The sequence below is a fragment of the Cherax quadricarinatus genome, chromosome 48, assembly GCF_038502225.1.
Source record: "Cherax quadricarinatus isolate ZL_2023a chromosome 48, ASM3850222v1, whole genome shotgun sequence".
NCBI classification, from domain to species: domain Eukaryota; kingdom Metazoa; phylum Arthropoda; class Malacostraca; order Decapoda; family Parastacidae; genus Cherax; species Cherax quadricarinatus.
Window position 1 is genome coordinate 6,387,607 of NC_091339.1, and position 22,610 is coordinate 6,410,216.

At 38.9% G+C, this 22,610-nt stretch overlaps 1 protein-coding gene across 5 annotated transcripts in view; it reads left to right on the top strand.

The window, feature by feature from the left end:
* The window catches only part of LOC128696198 (neural-cadherin-like), a 703,451-nt gene that overhangs the window by 651,986 nt on the left and 28,855 nt on the right, over window positions 1-22,610 (top strand). For all 5 annotated transcript variants that reach the window (XM_070094825.1, XM_070094826.1, XM_070094828.1 and 2 more), the window contains exons 8-9: window positions 9,745-10,253; window positions 10,403-10,636. In XM_070094825.1, coding sequence (XP_069950926.1) covers window positions 9,745-10,253; window positions 10,403-10,636 — 743 coding nt within the window. The remainder of the gene's footprint in view (window positions 1-9,744; window positions 10,254-10,402; window positions 10,637-22,610) is intronic.

The following is a 22,610-nucleotide window of genomic DNA, read 5'->3' on the forward strand; positions in this document are numbered from 1 at the left end:
GATGGGCTAATGAGAGCATAGGCAATGGGGTCGAAGAGGTATGGGCTAGGTTTAAAAATGTAGTGTTAGAGTGTTTAGCAGAAGTTTGTGGTTACAGGAAAGTGGGTGCAGGAGGGAAGAGGAGCGATTGGTGGAATGATGATGTAAAGAGAGTAGTAAGGGAGAAAAAGTTAGCATATGAGAAGTTTTTACAAAGTAGAAGTGATGCAAGGAGGGAAGAGTATATGGAGAAAAAGAGAGAAGTTAAGAGAGTGGTGAAGCAATGTAAAAAGAGAGCAAATGAGAGAGTGGGTGAGATGTTATCAACAAATTTTGTTGAAAATAAGAAAAAGTTTTGGAGTGAGATTAACAAGTTAAGAAAGCCTAGAGAACAAATGGATTTGTCAGTTAAAAATAGGAGAGGAGAGTTATTAAATGGAGAGTTAGAGGTATTGGGAAGATGGAGGGAATATTTTGAGGAATTGTTAAATGTTGATGAAGATAGGGAAGCTGTGATTTCGTGTATAGGGCAAGGAGGAATAACATCTTGTAGGAGTGAGGAAGAGCCAGTTGTGAGTGTGGGGGAAGTTCGTGAGGCAGTAGGTAAAATGAAAGGGGGTAAGGCAGCCGGGATTGATGGGATAAAGATAGAAATGTTAAAAGCAGGTGGGGATATAGTTTTGGAGTGGTTGGTGCAATTATTTAATAAATGTATGGAAGAGGGTAAGGTACCTAGGGATTGGCAGAGAGCATGCATAGTTCCTTTGTATAAAGGCAAAGGGGATAAAAGAGAGTGCAAAAATTATAGGGGGATAAGTCTGTTGAGTGTACCTGGTAAGGTGTATGGTAGAGTTATAATTGAAAGAATTAAGAGTAAGACGGAGAATAGGATAGCAGATGAACAAGGAGGCTTTAGGAAAGGTAGGGGGTGTGTGGACCAGGTGTTTACAGTGAAACATATAAGTGAACAGTATTTAGATAAGGCTAAAGAGGTCTTTGTGGCATTTATGGATTTGGAAAAGGCGTATGACAGGGTGGATAGGGGGGCAATGTGGCAGATGTTGCAAGTGTATGGTGTAGGAGGTAGGTTACTGAAAGCAGTGAAGAGTTTTTACGAGGATAGTGAGGCTCAAGTTAGAGTATGTAGGAAAGAGGGAAATTTTTTCCCAGTAAAAGTAGGCCTTAGACAAGGATGTGTGATGTCACCGTGGTTGTTTAATATATTTATAGATGGGGTTGTAAGAGAAGTAAATGCGAGGGTCTTGGGAAGAGGCGTGGAGTTAAAAGATAAAGAATCACACACAAAGTGGGAGTTGTCACAGCTGCTCTTTGCTGATGACACTGTGCTCTTGGGAGATTCTGAAGAGAAGTTGCAGAGATTGGTGGATGAATTTGGTAGGGTGTGCAAAAGAAGAAAATTAAAGGTGAATACAGGAAAGAGTAAGGTTATGAGGATAACAAAAAGATTAGGTGATGAAAGATTGAATATCAGATTGGAGGGAGAGAGTATGGAGGAGGTGAACGTATTCAGATATTTGGGAGTGGACGTGTCAGCGGATGGGTCTATGAAAGATGAGGTGAATCATAGAATTGATGAGGGAAAAAGAGTGAGTGGTGCACTTAGGAGTCTGTGGAGACAAAGAACTTTGTCCTTGGAGGCAAAGAGGGGAATGTATGAGAGTATAGTTTTACCAACGCTCTTATATGGGTGTGAAGCGTGGGTGATGAATGTTGCAGCGAGGAGAAGGCTGGAGGCAGTGGAGATGTCATGTCTGAGGGCAATGTGTGGTGTGAATATAATGCAGAGAATTCGTAGTTTGGAAGTTAGGAGGAGGTGCGGGATTACCAAAACTGTTGTCCAGAGGGCTGAGGAAGGGTTGTTGAGGTGGTTCGGACATGTAGAGAGAATGGAGCGAAACAGAATGACTTCAAGAGTGTATCAGTCTGTAGTGGAAGGAAGGCGGGGTAGGGGTCGGCCTAGGAAGGGTTGGAGGGAGGGGGTAAAGGAGGTTTTGTGTGCGAGGGGCTTGGACTTCCAGCAGGCATGCGTGAGCATGTTTGATAGGAGTGAATGGAGACAAATGGTTTTTAATACTTGACGTGCTGTTGGAGTGTGAGCAAAGTAACATTTATGAAGGGATTCAGGGAAACCGGCAGGCCGGACTTGAGTCCTGGAGATGGGAAGTACAGTGCCTGCACTCTGAAGGAGGGGTGTTAATGTTGCAGTTTACAAACTGTAGTGTAAAGCACCCTTCTGGCAAGACAGTGATGGAGTGAATGATGGTGAAAGTTTTTCTTTTTCGGGCCACCCTGCCTTGGTGGGAATCGGCCAGTGTGATAATAAAAAAAAAAAAAAAATCACCTTACTCTTTTCTATGCTCACTTTCAACTTTCTACCTTTACACACATTCCCAAACTCATCCACTAACCTTTGCAATTTTTCTTTAGAATCTCCCATGAGCACAGTATCATCAGCAAAAAGTAACTGTGTCAATTCCCATTTTGAATTTGATTCCCGTAATTTAATCCCACCCCTCTCCCGAACACCCTAGCATTTACTTCTTTTACAACCCCATCTATAAATATATTAAACAACCATGGTGACATTACACATCCCTGTCCAAGACCTACTTTTACTGGGAAGTATTCTCCCTCTCTTCTACACACCCTAACCTGAGCCTCACTATCCTCATTAAAACTCTTAACAGCATTTAGTAACTTACCACCTATTCCATATACTTGCAACATCTGCCACATTGCTCCTCTATCCACTCTATCATATGCCTTTTCTAAATCCATAAATGCAATAAAAACTTCCCTATCTTTATCTAAATACTGTTCACATATATGCTTCAATGTAAACACTTGATCTACACATCCCCTACTCACTCTGAAGACTCCCTGCTCATCCGCAATCCTACATTCTGTCTTAATTCTAATTCTTTCAATTATAACCCTACCATACACTTTTCCTGGTATACTCAGTAAACTTATTCCTCTATAATTTTTACAATCTCTTTTGTCCCCTTTCCCTTTATATAAAGGGATTATACATGCTCTCTGCCAATCCCTAGGTACCTTCCCCTCTTTCATACATTTATTAAACAAAAGTACCAACCACTCCAACACTATATCCCTCCCTGCTTTTAACATTTCTGTCATGATCCCATCAGTTCCAGCTGCTTTACCCCCTTTCATCCTATGTAAGGCCTCACGTACCTCCACCACACTTACATTCTGCTCTTTTTCACTCCTAAAAGATGGTATACCTCCCTGACCAGTGCATGAAATTACCGCTTCCCTTTCTTCCTCAACATTTAAAATTTCCTCAAAATATTCTCGCCATCTACCTAATACCTCCCTTTCCCCATCTACTAACTCCCCTACTCTGCTTTTAACTGACAAATCCATACTTTCCCTAGGCTTTCTTAACTTGTTTAACTCACTCCAAAATTTTTTCTTATTTTCATTAAAATTTCTTGACAGTGCCTCTCCCACTCTATCATCTTCTCTCCTTTTGCACTCTCTCACCACTTTCTTCACCTTTCTTTTACTCTCCATATACTCTGCTCTTCTTATAACACTTCTGCTTTGTAAAAACCTCTCATAAGTTAACTTTTTCTCTTTTATCACACCCTTTACTTCATCATTCCACCAATCACTCCTCTTTCCTCCTGCCCCCACCCTCCTATTACCACAAACTTCTGCCCCACATTCTAATACTGCATTTTTAAAACTATTCCAACCCTCTTCAACCCCCCCACTACTCATCTTTGCACTAGCCCACCTTTCTGCCAATAGTCGCTTATATCTCACCCGAACTTCCTCCTCCCTTAGTTTATACACTTTCACCTCTCTCTTACTTGTTGTTTCCACCTTCCTCTTTTTCCATCTACCTCTTACTCTAACTGTAGCTACAACTAAATAATGATCCGATATATCAGTTGCCCCTCTATAAACATGTACATCCTGGAGCCTACCCATCAACCTTTTGTCCACCAATACATAATCTAACAAACTACTTTCATTACGTGCTACATCATACCTCTTATATTTATTTATCCTCTTTTTCATAAAATATGTATTACTTATTACCAAATTTCTTTCTACACATAGCTCAATTAAAGGCTCCCCATATACATTTACCCCTGGCACCCCAAATTTACCTACTACTCCCTCCATAACATTTTTACCCACTTTAGCATTGAAATCCCCAACCACCATTACTCTCACACTTTGATTCAAAACTCCCCACAAATTCACTCAACATTTCCCAAAATCTCTCTCTCCTCTACACTTCTCTTTTCTCCAGGTGCATTCACGCTTACTATAACCCACGTTTCACATCCAATCTTTATTTTACTCCACATAATCCTTGAATTAATACATTTGTAGTCCCTCTTTTCCTGCCATAGCTTATCCTTCAACATTATTGCTACTCCTTCTTTAGCTCTAACTCTATTTGAAACCCCTGACCTAATCCCATTTATTCCTCTCCATTGAAACTCTCCCACCCCCTTCAACTTTGTTTCACTTAAAGCCAGGACATCCAGTTTCTTCTCATTCATAACATCCACAATCATCTCTTTCTTATCATTTGCACAACATCCACGCACATTCAGACTTCCCACTTTGACAATTTTCTTCTTCTTATTCTTTTTAGTAATCTTTACAGGAAAAGGGGTTACTAGCCCATTGTTCCCGGCATTTTAGTTGACTTTTACGACACGCATGGCTTACGGAGGAAAGATTCCTATTTCACTTCCCCATGGATTTAAAAGGAAAAGTAATAAGACCAAGAACTATTAAGATAAAATCAAAGAAAACTCAGATGAGTGTGTATAAATAAACTTGTACATGTATGTGTAGTGTGACCTAAGTGTAAGTAGAAGTAGCAAGACATGCCTGTAATCTTTCATATTTATGAGACAGACACAAGACACCAGCAATCCTACCATCATGTAAAACAATTACGGCTTTTGTTTTATACTCACTTGGCAGGACGGTAGTACCTCCCTGGGTGGTTGCTGACTACCAAAAAAAGACCACAAATAGTTGAAGAGGTTGAGAAGTTGTTGCTGGTGTGGATCAAGGATAAAGAGATTGCAGGTGATAGTGTTTCAGAGACGATTATTTGCAAAAAGGCAAGGACGTTGCATGCCGATCTGGTGCAGAAAACTCCTGGAACCAGTGCTGATAGTGAATTTAAGGCCAGCAGAGGCTGGTTTGACAGCCTCTGCTGTCAGCCTCTGCGTAGTGGCATACACAATGTTGTAAGACATGGTGAGGCAGCCAGTTCAGACAAACGGGCGGCTGAGAAGTTTGTACAGGAGTTTAAGGAGTACATAGACAGTGAAGAATTCAAACCTGAACAAGTGTTTAATTGTGACGATACAGGCTTGTTTTGGAAGAAAATGCCAAAAAGGACCTTCATCACACAGGAGGAAAAGGCACTGCCAGGACACAAGCCTTTGAAAGACAGGCTTACTCTTTTGTTCTGTGCTAATGCTAGTGGTGATTTTAAAGTGAAGCCTTACTTGTGTATCATTCAGAAAATTCCAGAGTGTTTAAGAAAAACAATATCTTTAAGAACAAGTTATGTGTCTTGTGGAAAACTAATCATAAGGCATGGGTCACAAGACAAATTTTCAAAGAGTGGGTCTATGAAGTGTTTGGCCCCAGTATGAAAAAATACCTCCAGGAAAAGAAATTGCCACTCAAGTGCCTCCTGTTAATGGGCAATGCTCCTGCTCATCCTCCAAACTTATTAGACCTCTTGTCTAAGGAATTCAGTTTTATAAAAGTGAAGTTCTTGCCTCTTAACACCACTCCTCTCCTCTAGCCCATGGACCAGCAGGTCATTTCTAACTTCAAAAAACTACACAAAAGCAGTGTTTGAAAAGTGCTTTGAAGTGACCACAGACACTAAGTTGACCCTAAGAGAGTTCTGGAGGAATCACTTCAACATCTACAGCTCCATAAGCCTTATAGGTAAGGCATGGGAGGGAGTGACTTCCAGGACTTTGAACTCTGCTTGGAGACAATTGTGGCCAGATTGTGTCCAAAAGAGGGATTTTGAAGGGTTTGAGGCTGACCCTGACCCAGCTCACCCTCTGCCTGTTGTGGACTCTATTGTGGCATTGGAGAACACCCTGGGGTTGGAGGTGAGTGGTGAGGATGTGGAAGAGTTGGTGGAGGACCACAGGGAAGAGCTAACCACTGAAGAGCTGCAAGAGCTTCATCTGGAGCAGTATCAGACCACAGCTGAGGAACTTGCTTCAGAGAAGGAGGAAGAGGGAGTGGATGAGGTGCCTTCTTCAAAGATTAAGGAGATTTGTGCCAAGTGGAATGATGTCCAAATGTTTGTGCAGAAATACCACCCTGAGCAAGCTGAAACAAGCCATCTTTGCAACAAGTTCAGTGACAGAACCATGTCCCATTGTAGGGAAATGTTAAAGAGGCACCAGAAACGGAGGACTGTGGACAGTTACTTTGTGAGACGGGTCCAGTGACTCTCAAGCTGGTCCTAGTGGCATTAAAAGACAGAGAAGGGAAGTAACCCCAGAGAGGGCTTTACCTGAAGTCCTCATGGAGGGGGATTCTTCCGAACACTAACCCCCAACTCCCTCTCTCCTCCTCTCTATCTTCCAGATGCCATCACCAATCTTCAATAAAGGCAAGTAAAAATGTTATTTTATATGTATTACTATACATAAATAAAAACTAGAGTATTTGTTGTATGTAAAACTGTAATTAATCTCTATAAAATGTATTTTTTGTGTGAATATTTTTGGGTTTCTGGAACGGATTAATTGTATTTTCATTATTTCTTATGGGAAATATTGCTTCGAATTTCAGACTTTTCGAATTTAGAATTTGCTCCTGGAACGGATTAAGTTTGATTTTTGAGGTTCCACTGTACTTTCATGCATTCCCTTCTTTGTCTCCATAGATAATAATTTTTGTCTCCACATATACCTCAACGAACCACTCGCTTTTTTTCCTTCATCAATTCTATGATTAACCTCATTCTTCATAAATCCATCCGCTGACATATGAACTCACAAATATCTGAAAACATTCACTTCTTCCATGCTCTTCCTCTCCAGTTTGATATCCAATTTTTGTTTATCTAAATCATTTGATACCCTCATCACCTTACTCTTCTCTGCTCACTTTCAACTTTCTACCTTTATACACACTCCCAAACTCATCCACTAACTTTTGCAATTTTTGTTCAGAATCTCCCATAAGCACAGTATCATCAGCAAAAAGTAACTGTATCAGTTCCCATTTTGTATTTGATTCCCCTTTTATTTGCCTATTTTTTCCTAGGAATATTTCTCCTCCAGCAATTCTTCTGCAGTTGTTTCTTCATCATTCTCCACTGACAGTTCATTTTATGTCTATATGCACATGTTCAAAACCCTCATGTCACACATTCTTTGCCTCGGCCAAAATTTCCTGCACTTTACTCCATTCTGAGGAAGAACTAAAGAAATTACTCATTGCAAGCCATAATTAACCCAAATTTGTATTTATAGTTAACCTGTAAACGGTCCAAACGTTCATATGCGTTCTTACTGCTAGTGCCCCAAACGTATATATGCATTTTATTTTTCCTACCTTCAAATTTGGCACGATTGGCCTGAGATGCCTTGTCAGCATAGAGTGGGTCTTAATAACCCTTTCAGGGTTGACAGGCCCTCTCCCAGACTTGTTCTTAGGGTCGCCAAATTTTCAGGAAAAAAAAAAAATCTTATGAAAAGATAGAGAATCTTTTCCCGATCATAATGCCACCAAAAGTATGAAATTTGATGGAAAACTTATGGAATTATGCTCTCACGAAGTTAGTGGTCTCGACGATGTTTACACATCGGCAGTTTTGCCCACTTTGAGCCCTATTTTCTGCCAATTCCAGTGTACTAGTCGACAAAAATCATAACTATTTCGCTAGAACTCCATTTTTTCTATCGAATGAGTACAAGAAACCACCCATTTACTGATTTCAACTATCCAATAAAGTGGTCAGAATTTAGCAATTTTGCCAATTTCACACAAATTTCAAAAGATGCCAATTTCCAAATAGGGTCCAGAATAAACAAGAAAGACATTCCTGGCACTAAAATAACATTTCCTCTGTTCATTAGTCACGTCCCCATGCCCCTCTTACATTCTTTTGCTTTCCACTTTGAATTTTTATTCTCACAAAAAAATAGAAGATTTACTGTTATGCAGACTGTAATATGTCTTCCATTCTATAAAATGAGGCCAGGAAAACTAGAATACCATCATAAATACCATACGAAAATACAGTGGAAAGTCACTGTTTTAAACCAAAAACACAGTCGGAGTTTTTTTTTTTTTCTCATTATGCACTGTGTGCTGCAGGATTTTTTTTCATACTCAGCACACTGACCACATAGACCCATTCTTTCATATGTAGGCCTACCAGCTTTCTCTCACTAGATTTGAGGGCGCTAGAATTTAGGCGTACTAGTACGTCAAAAACCCTGGTGCGTAAGCCATACTATTACGTCAGAAACCCTGAAAGGGTTAACACTCAGTACCACTTAATACCTTGTGGGAGCACCAGTTCAAATTAGTGCCAGCTAGAGCAAACAGTGTGGCAAACACCTGGGATTCACTGATTTCATGTAGTATAAACTCTCCCATTTTAAGAGGAAAGTGGTGTTGACCCTGAGTTTAGTGACTTTGAGGTGGATGTGGCCATAAGTGGTCAAGGAAATGACAAAAAACCTCAGTAATAACCCATTTGCAACATTTGTGCAACACCTTTTCAGAATGTCTTATAACTTATGTCCTAAGTGAAGAGAAACAATTCTGGAAAGTAATACTTGTTCGGCTGGCTGTCTGGCTGTCTGTCACAACAAAACACATCACACAGTTTTAATATTTACTATAAATTTGTTGTGTTATATATTCTGTCTCATTTCTAATGATTGTTTTCTTGTTTCATCACTATGTACATAGGAACTATTATGATTCATGAAGTTGTAATAACATGATTACAGACAAGTCTGTCTTGAGATTTGAACTATTATGATGCAGTTATTTCAAGGTGTGATATTACTGGACACTTAAAGGTAGGCACAGTGGCATGTCACACAACTTAGAGTAATATCGTGTATTTTTACTGGCAGAGCAGCTGGTGTTAGAACTGCTGGTAGTGTTGGCAGGGCAACTGGTGGTGTCATGTGTTGTTGGTGCTACAGTTGATGATGGAAGAGTGACTGGTGTCACTTGTGGTGTTGGAAGGGCAGCAGATGGTGTCATGTGTTGTTGGTGCTACAGTTGATGATGGTAGAGTGCCTGGTGTCACTTGTGGTGGTGGAAGGGCAACTGGTGGTGTCACTTGGGGTGTTGGCAGGGCAGCTGGTGGTGTCCCATGTTGTGTTGGCAAAACAACTAGTGGTGTCAAATGTGTTGGTAGGTCAACAGTTGTTGCATGTGATGCTGACAAGGTCTAATAGTAAGAGTTTGTGCGCTATCAAAATTTTGAGTGCACATTTTCAATTGTGTTGCAACAAAATTGCAATATGTAAAGTTACGTTATAAGATGGTTTACTGTAGCTAATAATCTAATGTTTATTAATAGGTATGTACATAGAAATTATATTTCACTTGTTGTCAGTAGTTATGTAAAATATTTGTATTGGAATTAAAACCTATTATTTAGGTGAATCCTTACTAATTAATAGCTTCGAGGTATAGAGTATGTGTTAATTAAAATATAACATTCAGGTGAACCAGCAAAAGAAGGTACTGCTACAATTCGTATCTACACTAAAAACAAGAATGATGAAGAACCCAACTTTTCACAGCAAGTCTACACCCCAAATGTTGATGAAAATGCAGGACCGAACACACTAGTAACAACTGTTGTGGCATCAGATAAAGATGGTGATAATGTGGAGTTTGGTTTTGTTGGTGAAGCCCGCAAATCTGGCCAGTTTGTAATTGAAAAGATGACTGGAGTTATTAGGTTGCACAATGGACCCATTTCCCTTGATCGTGACAAATATGAACTGAACGTCACTGCTGTTGATGATGGTAATTGTTGCCCTGGTGGACAGCATTTACGGCATACTTCAACAGCTGTTGTTGTCGTCTTTATTACTGATGTCAATGATAACAAGCCTGTTTTCAAGGACTGTGCATCTTATCATGCGAAGGTGGAAGAGTCGGCACCAAATGGTTCACCTGTCATCACTGTGCATGCTACAGACGAAGATAAAGGTGTCAATGGACAGGTATGTTTGGCAGATAACTGCTAATTTTTATATAGTATTATTTGTTGATTACATTTTAGAATAGGTGATAGTTATTATATTTTAATAAATAATTTATTTAACTCATTAGTATATTACAGTAAGAGGACTGTGTTTATTTTTTTTCCTAGGTCCGCTACAGTATTGTCCAGCAGCCTAACCAGAAAGGTACAAAGTTCACAGTTGATCCTGAAACTGGAGATGTAACAACCAACAAGGTGTTTGATCGAGAAGGAGAAGATGGAAAGTTTGTCTCTGTTACAGTAAAGGCCACTGATAATGGAGATCCATCACTAGAAGGTGTTTGTTCCTTTACTGTGGAGATCACAGATATCAATGATAATCCACCTTTATTTGATCGGCAGGTAAGTTTGCTAACCTTATATTTTTCAACATTAAATGAGAGCAGTTCAATTTTATTGGCACCTAAAAGTTTCAGTGCTATAGATGTTTTGCAATTTGTTAACTAGAGTTTTAATAGATTTCTTACATCTTTAAGACAACTAGCATTACTATCATGCTTTTATAAGCTCATCATCATTCCCACATTCCTCACTTTTGTGAAGTGGTGGGGCATTTTCCTAGTGAAGATATAAGTATAAACAGAAACATGCTCAAGATACAGTAATCAAGATGTTTAAACCACACCTATCCTTTTACGCTACTTCATACACTCCATAAAGAACGAGTGCCACCACATGGTGGTAATGGTATAAAGTGCTCCTTGTGAATATTCACACAAAACATCACTTGTTCCCTCATAAGTAACAACTTCTGCTCTGCCCTGTTTACTATGTTGTTTCTAGGTGTTAGCACTCGTACTACATTCTCTCACACAAACACATTCCATATTGGTCCAATAACTTGATCTTTCCTTTCTCCTATCTACCAGTTTACTCGGTATTATTTTCTTGATACCATTATACGAGTTGTAAGACTTGGCTGCCATGGGTTCTCTCCCCATCCATTGTGGGATTCATCATTCATTCATTATTAAAAAACAATTAAAAATGCATTTTGTTATTTTGTAAATGAGATATTAGTATAAAAATATTGGAAAAAAAAAACTGTGTTGACATGTCAGAGAAATCTTGTTAATGATGCTTTTTAGATAACATACAATAGAACCCTCGTATCCACTTATTTGGTTTCTGCTGTTTCAGTTATCCACTGTTTACCGTGGCCTGAAAATAACCCTTAATTTTGCTTAATGGACCCAAGGTGCAAATGTAGTTATGTGGCAATTCTTCAAAGCTTATGAGAAGCCATGAAGTGCTTCCCATCAGTAAAAAGTGCTAATTGTGAACCTATTGTGTGTAATTTAACAATTAAACTTATCATGGGTATGTATGTAAAGGAAAAAACTTATAGGGTAGGTCTGGGAACGTATCCCCCACGGATGTCGGGGACTACTGTAATTTTAACTCTGTCTCTGTTTGTATTATTTTTAATATAAATCTCATTACTCAAGTGTTTACCAGTACAATGATCCCTACTGTGGTCATGCTTAGTACGTACTCAGCTTGAAAAAATGGGTGCTGGTTGAAAGAAAACAAGATAATCATTATTGGCTGGATGAAAAATTTGGCTAATCTATACTATTTAATGGTTGAAAATAGATGGATAATCCATACTATTGGCTGGTTGCTTATTAGTATAAAACATTAAATAACAGAACCCACACCTGAGGAAGCTTGTGAATTTATAGGGACAAATGTATTATTAACTTTTTTTTTTTTTTTTCTTTCCTTTCTTTCTTTCTTTCTTCTCCCCCCCCCCCCCCCAGCAAGTCGGCCGTCTCCCACCGAGGCAGGGTGACCCAAAAAGAAAGAAAATCCTCAAAAAAGAAAATACTTTCATCATCATTCAACACTTTCACCTCACTCACACATTATCACTGTTTTTGCAGAGGTGCTCAGAACACAACAGTTTAGAAGCATATACGTATAAAGATGCACAATATATCTCCTCCAAACTGCTAATATCCCGAAACCCCTCCTTTAGAGTGTAGGTATTGTACTTCCCATTTCCAGTACTCAAGTCCAGCTATATAAAAATAACCAGTTTCCCTGAATGCCTTCACTAAATATTACCCTGCTCACACTCCAACAGATCGTCAGGTCCCAAATACCATTTGTCTCCATTCACTCCTATCGAACACGCTCATGCACGCCTGCTGGAAGTCCAAGCCCCTCTATGTATAAAATATTAAAGATCCAAAGATCCAAAAGTGACTGTCTAGTGAAAATAATGCATAAAGTTCTTACTGTAATGTGCCAACACTTGATTTTTCATGTGTCTAAGAGCCCTGGTCAGGGTAAACTGAATACCTGGTAAGTTTCTTCATGACATAGGAAACATGGGTATATTGGACAGCAAGCCTCCAGAGTAGCAAGGCTTATGTTTCTGGTTAACCTCACAAATGTAGAATTTACACACACACACTTGTTATTATTTATGAGAAACACTATGTTTGTATGGATTATTCAACACATGGATAAGCAGAGGCTTGAATCTTGTGCCATTAATTGTTAGACAGGCTTGCCATCTAAATGAACTTGATTAGTTGATCTTGCAAATAGTTATTTTCTTGATTCAGTGAGAAAAGAGAATATTGACATGGGTTAGACAGAATACAAAGGGGAAATGGAAAACGTTTAACCCCTTGACTGTCGCAACCCCCAATCCTGAGGTGTCTCCTGGTGTCACAAAATTTAAAAAAAAAAAAAAAAAAAAAAAAAATTCTAATGAAATGATAGAGAATCTTTTCCCGATTGTAAAGACACCAAAAAACGAAATTTGATGGAAAACTGACGGAATTACGCTCTCGCGAAGTTAGCGACCTCGGCGATATTTACAAATCGTCGATTTCGCCCACTTTGAGTCCTATTTTAGGCTAATTCCATTATTCCAGTCAACCAAACTCATAGCTATTTCTTCAGAACTCCATTTTTTCTATCGATTGAGTACAAGAAACTGCCCATTTACCGATTTCAACTACCCAATAAGATGGTCAGAAATTTGCAATTTGGCAAATTTCACGAAAATTAAAAAATATGACAATTTCAAAATAAGGACCAGAATGAACAATGCAGACATTCCTGGCTCTAAAATAACATTTTCTTTGTTCATCAGTCATTTCTCCAGGCCCCTCTGATATTACTCTTGCTTTTTATTTTGAAATTTTATTCAAACAAAAAATAGAAGATTTACTGTTATGCAGACTACTGCAATACTGTAATAATTGTAAAAATTACATCAACCCATTCATGACTGCATATTAGAATGGCTATTTGGACATTTATTGGACAATGACATCATTTGTTTACTTTTGAACATCAGCAAAAATCAAACATTTCCCGTATTTTGTGCTCCATTTCCAGGTTCTTTTTATAGTAAAATCAATCAAAATCACCTCTATTTCTATAATATATTTTCCATTCTATCAAATGAGACCAAGAAAACGAGAATACAACCATAAATACTATATGAAAATAGACCACAAAGTCGGCATTTTAATTAAAAAAAACCGGTCGGAGTTTTTTTTTTTTTCTCATTATGCACTGTGTGCTCCAGGATTTTTTTTATATGGTGCACACTGACCACACAGACCCATTCTCTCACATGTGGGCCTACCAGCTTTCTCCTGCTTGATTTGAAGCCGCTAGAATTTATGAGTATATATACATCAAACATGGTACCTCGTAAGACGTATATGTACGGCCGCGACAGTCAAGGGGTTAAGTAGAGATGTCCTGTCTAAGGGCAATGTGTGGTGTAAATATTATTCAGAGAATTCGGAATGTGGAAATTAGAAGAAGGTGTGGAGTTATTAAAAGTATTAGTCAGAGGGGTTGTTGAGGTGGTTTGGTCATTAAGAGAGAGTGGATCAAAGTAGAATGACTTGGAGAGCGTATAAATCTGTTTGGGAAGGAAGGAAGGGTAGGGGTCATCCCTGAAAAGGTTGGAGGGGGGGTAAAGGAGGTTTTGTGGGCGAGGGGCTTGGACTTCCAGCAAGCGTATGAGAGCTTGTTAGATAGGAGTAAATGGAGACGAATGGTTTTTGGGACTTGACGAGCTGTTGGAGTGTGAGCAGGGTAATATTTTGTGAAGGGATTCAAGGAAACTGGTTAGCTGGATTTGAGTCCTGGAGATGGGAAGTATAGTGCCTGCACTTTAAAGGAAGGGTTTGGGATATTGGCAGTTTGGAGGGATGTCCAAGCTGTCGTATCTGAGCACCGCCTCTGTAAAGACGGTGATTATGTGAGTGATGGTGAAAGTGTTGAATGATGATGGAAGTTTTTTCTTTCTTTTTGGGTCACCTTACCTCGGTGGGAAACAGCCAACATGTTAAAAAAAAAAAAATACAATAAGGTAGTGTTGGATATGTTGGAAGGATGATTCCCTCTGATAGATCATCCAGAAGGGGCATGGTGGCTGAAATTGACCTAGCAAATAAATATATTTGATGGGTAGAGGCTTGGCTGAATGCTGAAGAATTCTTATATAGTCTACTTTTAAAACTGAAATGTAGGTTTTACTGCCTGTACTTGACTCTCCTCTCTATCATGGGATCTAACTTAAATATTTTATCTGCAAGAGCCTTAAATTGTTTCAAAGCTTCAGACAATGATTTCACATTATCTGCTACATACTGGAACCACATCTTCATTGTCATTGTCACTTGACTTGACATCAGTTCCTTAAGGTCCTCATTTGTCATTTCAGCTTTTAATTTGATCAGCACTTCCACCTCTGTCTCCTCCATGTCCTCAAAACCTTACCCTCTAACCGCCTAGCACCATCGTTTCAATCCTCAATACTCGTTCGCTATCACACATTCAAAAGCTGTTTTACCAAAAGTGCACTGACATGACAGTTCAGATGATCTCCCCAAACTGCAACATCTCCACCCTCCTTGAGAGTGAAGACACCGTGAATATAATATTGTAATTACAATCCTCACTTTCACCAACTGTCTCTGTCTACAACTTTTTTCCACTCTCTTTATGGGAGAGACTCATCTTGTCAAGTGACTCATTTATTAGGGTGTTACTGTCTAATATCTTCTGTTGGATTAGTCTGCATTACACCTAATGTATGGCAAAAAGTACTGTTTTGAAGACAGATGTGTTTGGAGTCACGAAGACTGACTCAGCAAAAGGGTGTGAGAGCTTTTTATCCTCTGGGTGGCAGGAAGCATTATCAATGAGGAGGACTTTATTGGCCAAATTCTTTTAATATACTGTATTTCATTGTGTTCATGGATAAAGCAGCATTGGAACCTTTTAATAAGGATAGCTGAAGTGACTTGAGCTACAAGCTATCTTGCTCTCCAAAACACTGTCAAACAATGCACATAGGTTGAAGGCACGATAGAGTATATGTTTTTTTTTTTTTTTTTTTTTTTTTTTTTTTTTTTTTTTTTTTTTTTTCCCAACAAGTCGGCCGTCTCCCACCGAGGCAGGGTATATGTATTTATATATATATATATATATATATATATATATATATATATATATATATATAAATGCAGCAGCGAGGAGACGGTTGGAGGCAGTGGAGATGTCCTGTTTAAGGGCAATGTGTGGTGTAAATATTATGCAGAAAATTCGGAGTGTGGAAATTAGGAGAAGATGTGGAGTTAATGAAAGTATTAGTCAGAGGGCTGAGGAGGGGTTGTTGAGGTGGTTTGGTCATTTAGAGAGAATGGATCAAAGTAGAATGACATGGAAAGCATATAAATCTATAGGGGAAGGAAGGCGGGGTAGGGGTCGTCCTCGAAAGGGTTGGAGAGAGGGGGTAAAGGAGGTTTTGTGGGTAAGGGGCTTGGACTTCCAGCAAGCGTGCGTGAGCGTGTTAGATAGGAGTAAATGGAGACGAATGGTACTTGGGACCTGACGATCTGTTGGAGTGTGAGCAGGGTAATATTTAGTGAAGGGATTCAGGGAAACCGGTTATTTTCATATAGTCGGACTTGAGTCCTGGAAATGGGAAGTACAACGCCTGCACTTTAAAGGAGGGGTTTGGGATATTGGCAGTGTGGAGGGATATGTTGTGTATCTTTATATGTGTATGCTTCTAGACTGTTGTATTCTGAGCACCTCTGCAAAAACAGTGATAATGTGCGAGTGTGGTGAAAGTGTTGAATGATGATGAAAGTATTTTCTTTTTGGGGATTTTCTTTCTTTTTTGGGTCACCCTGCCTCGGTGGGAGACGGCCGACTTGTTGAAAAAATATATATATATATATATATATATATATATATATATATATATATATATATATATATATATATATATATATATATATATATATATATATATATATATATATATATATATATATATATATATATATATATATATATATATATATATATATTATATAGCAAGGGGCTAGTAACCCCTTCTCCTGTATATATTACTAAATTTAAAAGGAGAAACTTCAGTTTTTCTTTTGGGCCACCCCACCTCAGTGGGATACGGCTGGTACGTTGAAAGAAGAAGAAGATATATATAGATAAATATATTATTTTATTTATTTTTTATTATCACACTGGCCGATTCCCACCAAGGCAGGGTGGCCCAAAAAAGAAAAACTTTCACCATCATTCACTCCATCACTGTCTTGCCAGAAGGGTGCTTTACACTACAGTTTTTAAACTGCAACATTAACACCCCTCCTTCAGAGTGCAGGCACTGTACTTCCCATCTCCAGGACTCAAGTCCGGCCTGCCGGTTTCCCTGAATCCCTTCATAAATGTTACTTTGCTCACACAGCACGTGAAGTATTAAAAACCATTTGTCTCCATTCACTCCTATCAAACACGCTCACGCATGCCTGCTGGAAATCCAAGCCCCTCGCACACAAAACCTCCTTTACCCCCTCCCTCCAACCTTTCCTAGGCCGACCCCTACCCCGCCTTCCTTCCACTACAGACTGATACACTCTTGAAGTCATTCTGTTTCGCTCCATTCTCTCTACATGTCCGAACCACCTCAACAACCCTTCCTCAGCCCTCTGGACAACAGTTTTGGTAATCCCGCACCTCCTCCTAACTTCCAAACTACGAATTCTCTGCATTATATTCACACCACGCATTGCCCTCAGACATGACATCTCCACTGCCTCCAGCCTTCTCCTCACTGCAACATTCATCACCCACGCTTCACATCCATATAAGAGTGTTGGTAAAACTATACTCTCATACATTCCCCTCTTTGCCTCCAAGGACAAAGTTCTTTGTCTCCACAGACTCCTAAGTGCACCACTCACTCTTTTTCCCTCATCAATTCTATGATTCACCTCATCTTTCATAGACCCATCCGCTGACACGTCCACTCCCAAATATCTGAATACGTTCACCTCCTCCATACTCTCTCCCTCCAATCTGATATCCAATCTTTCATCACCTAATCTTTTTGTTATCCTCATAACCTTACTCTTTCCTGTATTCACCTTTAATTTTCTTCTTTTGCACACCCTACCAAATTCATCCACCAATCTCTGCAACTTCTCTTCAGAATCTCCCAAGAGCACAGTGTCATCAGCAAAGAGCAGCTGTGACAACTCCCACTTTGTGTGTGATTCTTTATCTTTTAACTCCACGCCTCTTGCCAAGACCCTCGCATTTACTTCTCTTACAACCCCATCTATAAATATATTAAACAACCACGGTGACATCACACATCCTTGTCTAAGGCCTACTTTTACTGGGAAAAAATTTCCCTCTTTCCTACATACTCTAACTTGAGCCTCACTATCCTCGTAAAAACTCTTCACTGCTTTCAGTAACCTACCTCCTACACCATACACTTGCAACATCTGCCACATTGCACCCCTATCCACCCTGTCATATGCCTTTTCCAAATCCATAAATGCCACAAAGACCTCTTTAGCCTTATCTAAATACTGTTCACTTATATGTTTCACTGTAAACACCTGGTCCACACGCCCCCTACCTTTCCTAAAGCCTCCTTGTTCATCTGCTATCCTATTCTCCATCTTACTCTTAATTCTTTCAATAATAACTCTACCATACATTTTACCAGGTATACTCAGTAGACTTATCCCCCTATAATTTTTGCACTCTCTTTTATCCCCTTTGCCTTTATACAAAGGAACTATGCATGCTTTCTGCCAATCCCTAGGTACCTTACCCTCTTCCATACATTTATTAAATAATTGCACCAACCACTCCAAAACTATATCCCCACCTGCTTTTAACATTTCTATCTTTATCCCATCAATTCCGGCTGCCTTACCCCCTTTCATTTTACCTACTGCCTCACGAACTTCCCCCCACACTCACAACTGGCTCTTCCTCACTCCTACAAGATGTTATTCCTCCTTGTCCTATACACGAAATCACAGCTTCCCTATCTTCATCAACATTTAACAATTCCTCAAAATATTCCCTCCATCTTCCCAATACCTCTAACTCTCCATTTAATAACTCTCCTCTCCTATTTTTAAATGACAAATCCATTTGTTCTCTAGGCTTTCTTAACTTGTTAATCTCACTCCAAAACTTTTTCTTATTTTCAACAAAATTTGTTGATAACATCTCACCCACTCTCTCATTTGCTCTCTTTTTACATTGCTTCACCACTCTCTTAACCTCTCTCTTTTTCTCCATATGCTCTTCCCTCCTTGCATCACTTCTACTTTGTAAAAACTTCTCATATGCTAACTTTTTCTCCCTTACTACTCTCTTTACATCATCATTCCACCAATCGCTCCTCTTCCCTCCCGCACCCACTTTCCGGTAACCACAAACTTCTGCTGAACACTCTAACACTACATTTTTAAACCTACCCCATACCTCTTCGACCCCATTGCCTATGCTTTCATTAGCCCATCTATCCTCCAATAGCTGTTTATATCTTACCCTAACTGCCTCCTCTTTTAGTTTATAAACCTTCACCTCTCTCTTCCCTGATGCTTCTATTCTCCTTGTATCCCATCTACCTTTTACTCTCAGTGTAGCTACAACTAGAAAGTGATCTGATATATCTGTGGCCCCTCTATAAACATGTACATCCTGAAGTCTACTCAACAGTCTTTTATCTACCAATACATAATCCAACAAACTACTGTCATTTCGCCCTACATCATATCTTGTATACTTATTTATCCTCTTTTTCTTAAAATATGTATTACCTATAACTAAACCCCCTTTCTATACAAAGTTCAGTCAAAGGGCTCCCATTATCATTTACACCTGGCACCCCAAACTTGCCTACCACACCCTCTCTAAAAGTTTCTCCTACTTTAGCATTCAGGTCCCCTACCACAATTACTCTCTCACTTGGTTCAAAGGCTCCTATACATTCACTTAACATCTCCCAAAATCTCTCTCTCTCCTCTGCATTCCTCTCTTCTCCAGGTGCATGCACGCTTATTATGACCCACTTCTCGCATCCAACCTTCACTTTAATCCACATAATTCTTGAATTTACACATTCATATTCTCTTTTCTCCTTCCATAACTGATCATTTAACATTACTGCTACCCCTTCCTTTGCTCTAACTCTCTCAGATACTCCAGATTTAATCCCATTTATTTCCCCCCACTGAAACTCTCCTACCCCCTTCAGCTTTGTTTCGCTTAGGGCCAGGATATCCAACTTCTTTTCATTCATAACATCAGCAATCATCTGTTTCTTGTCATCCGCACTACATCCAATATTATATCATATCATATATATATATATATATGATATGATATAATATTGACCAACTGAAACATTGGCACAAAAGAGTGAGCCAAAAGCAACTTGCTCACTTTTGGAGAGAAATGTTTTTGAATACATCTATAAAAAGATGCTGGTCACTGGTGTCATCTGCATTTAAAAAAAAATTCTTGCCTGCATTCCTTCACTTTGAGCTTGAGTTCAAGAGGGAATAACTTAGCTGGCTCCTTGTCAGCACGTGGCAACTCTCCTTTGGATTAACATTGTGCAAGCTTATTGCTTATTCCTTACTTGCAAGAATGTGACATAGCTACATTCATCACTCGCTTCACTACCTGTGCTTGCAACTCTAGTACATACTTGTGAAGTGGTCCTACCACTTGCTTCTTTAATTTCCTGCATGTGGCTGGACCAACAGAGGAATTTTTATTGAAATTCAGTCTACAAATTTAAGGCATTTTTCATCTCTCGTAAGTTCATGTCATGGACAGTTAATCATCTTGGCAGTAACACACAGTTGAGTCATTTGCCCAGTAACTCCCTAAAGGAGAGGGATATTCACCTTGTGGAAATCTGCCTGATAATTATGTTTTTGGCTCAAATTTCCTACTCATTTTCTGTTCAGAAATCATTGGAAAGAATAGTAAAGTACTGTAGTAAAGAAATAAACAGCACAATTTTGTATCAGCAAGTATGGAAATGCAGTGAAGTGTTTATGGTTTGAAAGTAAAACAGAGAAGGATGCAGCCTTTGCATCAAAAGTAACATCCTTGTTAGTCTGCAGACATGCCAGCAGGCTAAAATTTTGTGTGGTTGGATGGTGGGAAAATATTGTGCAGTGGGCTCATTAACTTGCCTATACTGGAAATGATAGGTCACAGATTTTGAACTGGTATATAGTACATTTTCTAGGTAGTAGGTTGGTTGTGTGTGTGTGTGTGTGTGTGTGTGTGACAATGAGAAATTGGCAGAGAATTCACTGAAGGTAGCAGCTACCAAAGAGTAGAGCAGTCAAGTGTGTGTGTCATATTGTATACCTGGTTTTGTTCTTAGAGCATCACTCATGGCTCTTTCTGTGCTAACTATACCACCGTTGCAGCTTAATTAGTAGTAATAGATTTTATTTATATTACTGTACATCTCATCATATAATTGTTAACAATGTCTTTAAAAAATAGTAACTTGTGCATATTTTTAATTTGTATTCATTACTCTTTTTTTTTTTAAGAATTTACCCAAACATAGCATGTTTAAATAACCTAATACAGTACGCACATTACTTACCTTAAAGTATTTTTGTACTTATAGCGAGTGGTGAATACATGTATATTTATTGTAGAAAGTCTGAATAAATGAAGACTGGGTATAATTGAAAACTGCTCGCTGCATTAGCAAAATGCTATAAAAGCGAAGTGCTGTAAAATGGAGCTTGCCTGTATTAACCTCTGCTATACATGTTTCCTCTGTTCAATTTTTACTATCATATAACCAATGTATTGTACTTAATAATTTATTATTATACATACTATTTTGTAAACATAAGCTATTTGTGATATTCTTTGGGAAAATATATTTTTGTGTGACTTGTTTATATTTTTTATAGAATAGTATGATGGATCTAAATAGTTCTTACAAAAAATGAGCCAACAATTATATAAATACCATACAGTAAAATAATTTATAAAATGACAGTCAAATATAGGAATTCTCAAGAAATTGCATTTCCAAGTACTGTACAGTGCAGTACTTGAATTATTCTACCAAGCATGTTTCCTCTTAAAAGGCTTCAACCACAATATTGCTTGGCTTTATTAAACTTCTTGATGATTTAATTACATGTTTACTGTACACTTTTTAGTCTTAACATGTATGTGTATGCTTTCTTATAATGTACAGTATATACAGTACCATGAATATTAATGTCAGGTTAACATCATGTTGATTGTTAATGCTGTATACTTTTTTTTTTTTAACAAGTCGGTCATCTCCCACCGAGGCAGGGTGACCCAAAAAAGAAAGAAAATCCCCAAACAGAAAATACTTTCATCATCATTCAACACTTTCACCTCACTCACACATAATCACTGTTTTTGCAGAGTTGCTCAGAACACAACAGCTTAGAAGCATATACCTATAAAGATATACAAACATATTCCTCCAAACTGCTAATATCACGAAACCCCTTATTTAGAGTGCAGGCATTGTACTTCCCATTTCCAGGACTCAAGTCCGGCTATATAAAAATAACCGGTTTCCCTGAATCCCTTCACTAAATATTACCCTACTCACACTCCAACAGATCGACAGGTCCCAAATACCATTCGTCTCCATTCACTCCTAACTAACACGCTCACGCACGCTTGCTGGAAGTCCAAGCCCCTCGCCCACAAAACCTCCTTTACCCCCTCCCTCCAACCTTTTTGAGGACGACCCCTACCCCGCCTTCCTTCCCCTACAGATTTGTACGCTCTCCATGTCATTCTACCTTGATCCATTCTCTCTAAATGACCAAACCACCTCAACAACCCCTCTTCAGCCCTCTGACTAATACTTTTATTAACTCCACACCTTCTCCTAATTTCCACACTCCGAATTTTCTGGATTAATATTTACACCACACATTGCCCTTAGACAGGACAT